This window comes from Fringilla coelebs, assembly GCF_963513975.1.
Source record: "Fringilla coelebs genome assembly, chromosome: 1".
In the NCBI taxonomy this organism is placed as follows: Eukaryota; Metazoa; Chordata; class Aves; order Passeriformes; family Fringillidae; genus Fringilla; species Fringilla coelebs.
The window spans coordinates 90,948,621-90,951,778 of record NC_140028.1 but is presented as its reverse complement, the minus strand read 5'-3'; the positions used below and the strand labels follow the sequence as shown (position 1 = coordinate 90,951,778).

The window sequence follows — 3,158 nt, the reverse complement described above, 5'->3', positions numbered from 1 at the left end:
ATTTCCTTTAATCATTCAATACATAGCTCCATAACTCCATACACTTGAAAACTATGATTTTGCTGTAAGTTTTCTTCTCACATATGTGTCTATATGTACATACACACACATATATATGCACTATTATAAAATGAGGGTCAAGAAAAGCAGGACCTTTACATTTCCACATTTTCTCTGTTTGCAATAGGAATAAAACTGCAGACACCACCTGTGCCATCTACAAAAACTGAACCAGCTCAATTTCAAATCCTCTTGACAGGCTCTGCTTTTCCCACTGTCATTTTTTTATTCTTACCAAAGCCTCTTTGCTTTAAGAGAATATTGTTAGGCCATACATTCAATTTTCATGCAACAAACCCCTCTCCCTTTTACACTGCCCTGAAATGACTAAGTCTTGTGCCAGACCCAAAAACCAGGCTTGCACTGCTCAACTCCACTCTGCTGAGCACAAGAAAATCAGTTTGCAGCTGCGGTGTTGCTAGACCTAGTTACACACATAAACATTAAATATTACTTATTTTTGTGTTCTTCCAGTAGTTCAAAAAATAGCCTAAACCATGCAACATACAAGCAAGCCTTACAGGGCCTGGTTCTATCTGTGGAGTGGTAAAGTATCAGTAATTCCTCTGAGCTCCACTAATGGAGACGCGCTAATTGCCACATCTAGATTGCCATCAACTCACAGTGGTGACAGGGGGAGTTGAGAGTATTAAAACGTTTTGAAGGACTATGCCTTAAACAAAAATCTTCCCAAAGTCACATTATCTCCTTACAGTGCTCATTCTGTGAACTCAGAACAAAAACAAACAAACAAACCAACCTACAAACCCCCCAAAAAACCCCAAACAAAACCCCAGTTAACGATTTCAGATTTTTTTTTCCTCGAATTTGTATCACTGATTCAGATCACTGAAGATCTGTTTCCTAATGGCTGGGAATAAAAATCTGTCTTGAGAGCTAAAGTCACATAAGCCAAATTCTCCAGCACAGCTACCACAGAGTACATGTGCATGAGGTTGGTCATCCATTAGGAAGGACTGGAGGCTTGGAAGTGTCACTGGTGGTGGTGGAAATGCTGGGAGGGAGGGTAAGCATAACAGAACATAGCTAGAGAAACAGGCAGAGCTCTGAACCCTCAAAGGGAAGCCTAAGGTGTGTACACTGAAATAAGTGCACCCAGAGAACAGCAAGCACGTGGCTGGATCCCCAGAAGTACTCATTAGCAGGAATATTTCACAGTGACCTGCAACTATATGACAAGGAAAAATGGGCTTCTCTTTGGGGAAAGTGTTCTGGAGACAAGTCTTTAACATAAAAAAAAAAAGTTGGCCTCCCACAAGTATTTTTGCTGTAGCAAGAACTAAAAAAATTGGTAGTTTGTTTTATTCTTCTTAGAATATTAACTGATAGAGTGATCTAATTTGCTGTAAACGATGATGGATTATAAATAACAGGTATTTCAGAGCATGAGATGCTTAGGGTGAAGAGATGAAGTACTTGCATCTGGAAGGTGTCTGCTACACTAATTTCTTCTTGGGTGAATGCTACAGCATGTACTGACTTGGTCAGTCCAATACAAAGCAAAGTTCTACTCATTTGAACAGTGGCAGCAGCAGACACCAAGTTTGGCGATTTTGCTTTATCCCTTTCTAATATTCAGCCCTTCAAAATCAACATGGAATTTTTATTTCCAGTTCTTAGCTCAAAAAATGCTTGGGATGAGGGGTATCAAATTCAGTTGGGAAAAAAAGGGACCACGTAACTAGGGCCACTGCTTCCATTTAGTGGGATGGACAATAAGAATAAATAAGAATACAAAGAATACAAAAACAGGATAAATCAACTATGCTACACATCTGGTAATACACCTTTTTTTACTGTATTTGTTATCAAGAAGACATGCAGTCTAGAACTTCATGGCAAACACACTGGCAAAAGCCATAAATCATGAGAATAACAAGGCTCGAAGGAACAAGGCTTACAAAGACAACCCCAAGGGTGACTTTCTTGGATACCAGTAAATAAATCCCTAAAGGCAAGGAGCTAAAGTACAGCAGCCCTAGCAACCACACTAGCACCCGAATCGAGGTCTGGAAGAGCAAGGATGTGCAGTTCCACACTGTCCAGTTGTGGGACACAGTTGCAACAGAGTCAAAACTTGTAGGCCTGTAAAATTCCACCACGGGGGTCGAGTTCAGAGTCTGAGGGCTTTCTCTTTGTACTTCCATGATTGTTATAACCAGGCAATTAGAAGAGGTGTGAGAAGGGCTAACCAGAGATGCCAGCCTTTTGGGAGTCAACAGCAGTTCTGTTGGGTTGTCTGGTAGGCACTTCTTTCCCTTTCCCCCACAAGCTAAATTCAGAAGGATGTTGTTGTCATCAGGAAGACTACTGACCTCATCGTCCGGCAGGCACGTTTCAAACCTGCAGAAGGGGCACACTATGACTCCTTGTGGGGAATCCCCAAAGTCTATGATCTTGTAAAGGCATTTGGCACACACTCTGTGACAGCACTCCAGCACTTTCGGTTTTCTCTGCCGCAGGTTATAGCGGTTGTAACAGATCTTGCACTCAAGCTCATCTGAGCTCTGGGTCTCCACGGACTCCTCTGGCAGCTGAGTGGTCATTTCTTCAGGCAGTTTTCAGGCTCGTGGAAAGAGAAGTCAAGGGAGGAAGAGGTCACTCAGTCTTATTTTAGAACATTTTCCTATCACCCATCTCAAACAGAGAAAGAGGAGACGACGTCATTGAAAAGCATCAGTGGACATCATCCATTTTCAGCTTCTGCTGGGATTGTTCACTGCATGTCCTTTACTCTGAGCCAGACGTCCATCTGGAAAAGCCAAAGTGGAATTTTTGTTGAAAGTGAAGGCAAAAACAGGAAAGGAAAGGGGAAGGGGAAGGGGAAAAGCAAAGGGAAGGGGAGAGAAGAAAACGGAGAAGGAAAGCTCTAGCAAATGAAATACGCAAGTTCTACTTTTTATAAGCTCAATTTCCTTTGCTAAAGCTACCTCTAAGGTAGCTGTTTTCTGCGGCATAGGAGGCCTAAATAACAGTCATGATGATGAAATTTAGCATCATACTGCATAAAATTTATTTTAGAGTGGAAACTCTGAGTGATTCAGCCCATGAAGTTCTCAGCAGAAGCTGCAATCTAG

General features: G+C 41.8%; 1 protein-coding gene across 1 annotated transcript; it reads right to left on the bottom strand.

Annotated features, from left to right (window-relative positions):
* Positions 1 to 1,889: 1,889 nt before the first annotated feature.
* Positions 1,890 to 2,627, bottom strand: RNF182 (ring finger protein 182; the record flags this gene model as incomplete). The annotated part of the gene is made up of 1 exon (XM_084206298.1): positions 1,890 to 2,627. The coding sequence occupies one exon, from the start codon at positions 2,625 to 2,627 to the stop codon at positions 1,890 to 1,892; it is 738 nt and encodes a 245-aa protein (XP_084062424.1).
* Positions 2,628 to 3,158: the final 531 nt, after the last annotated feature.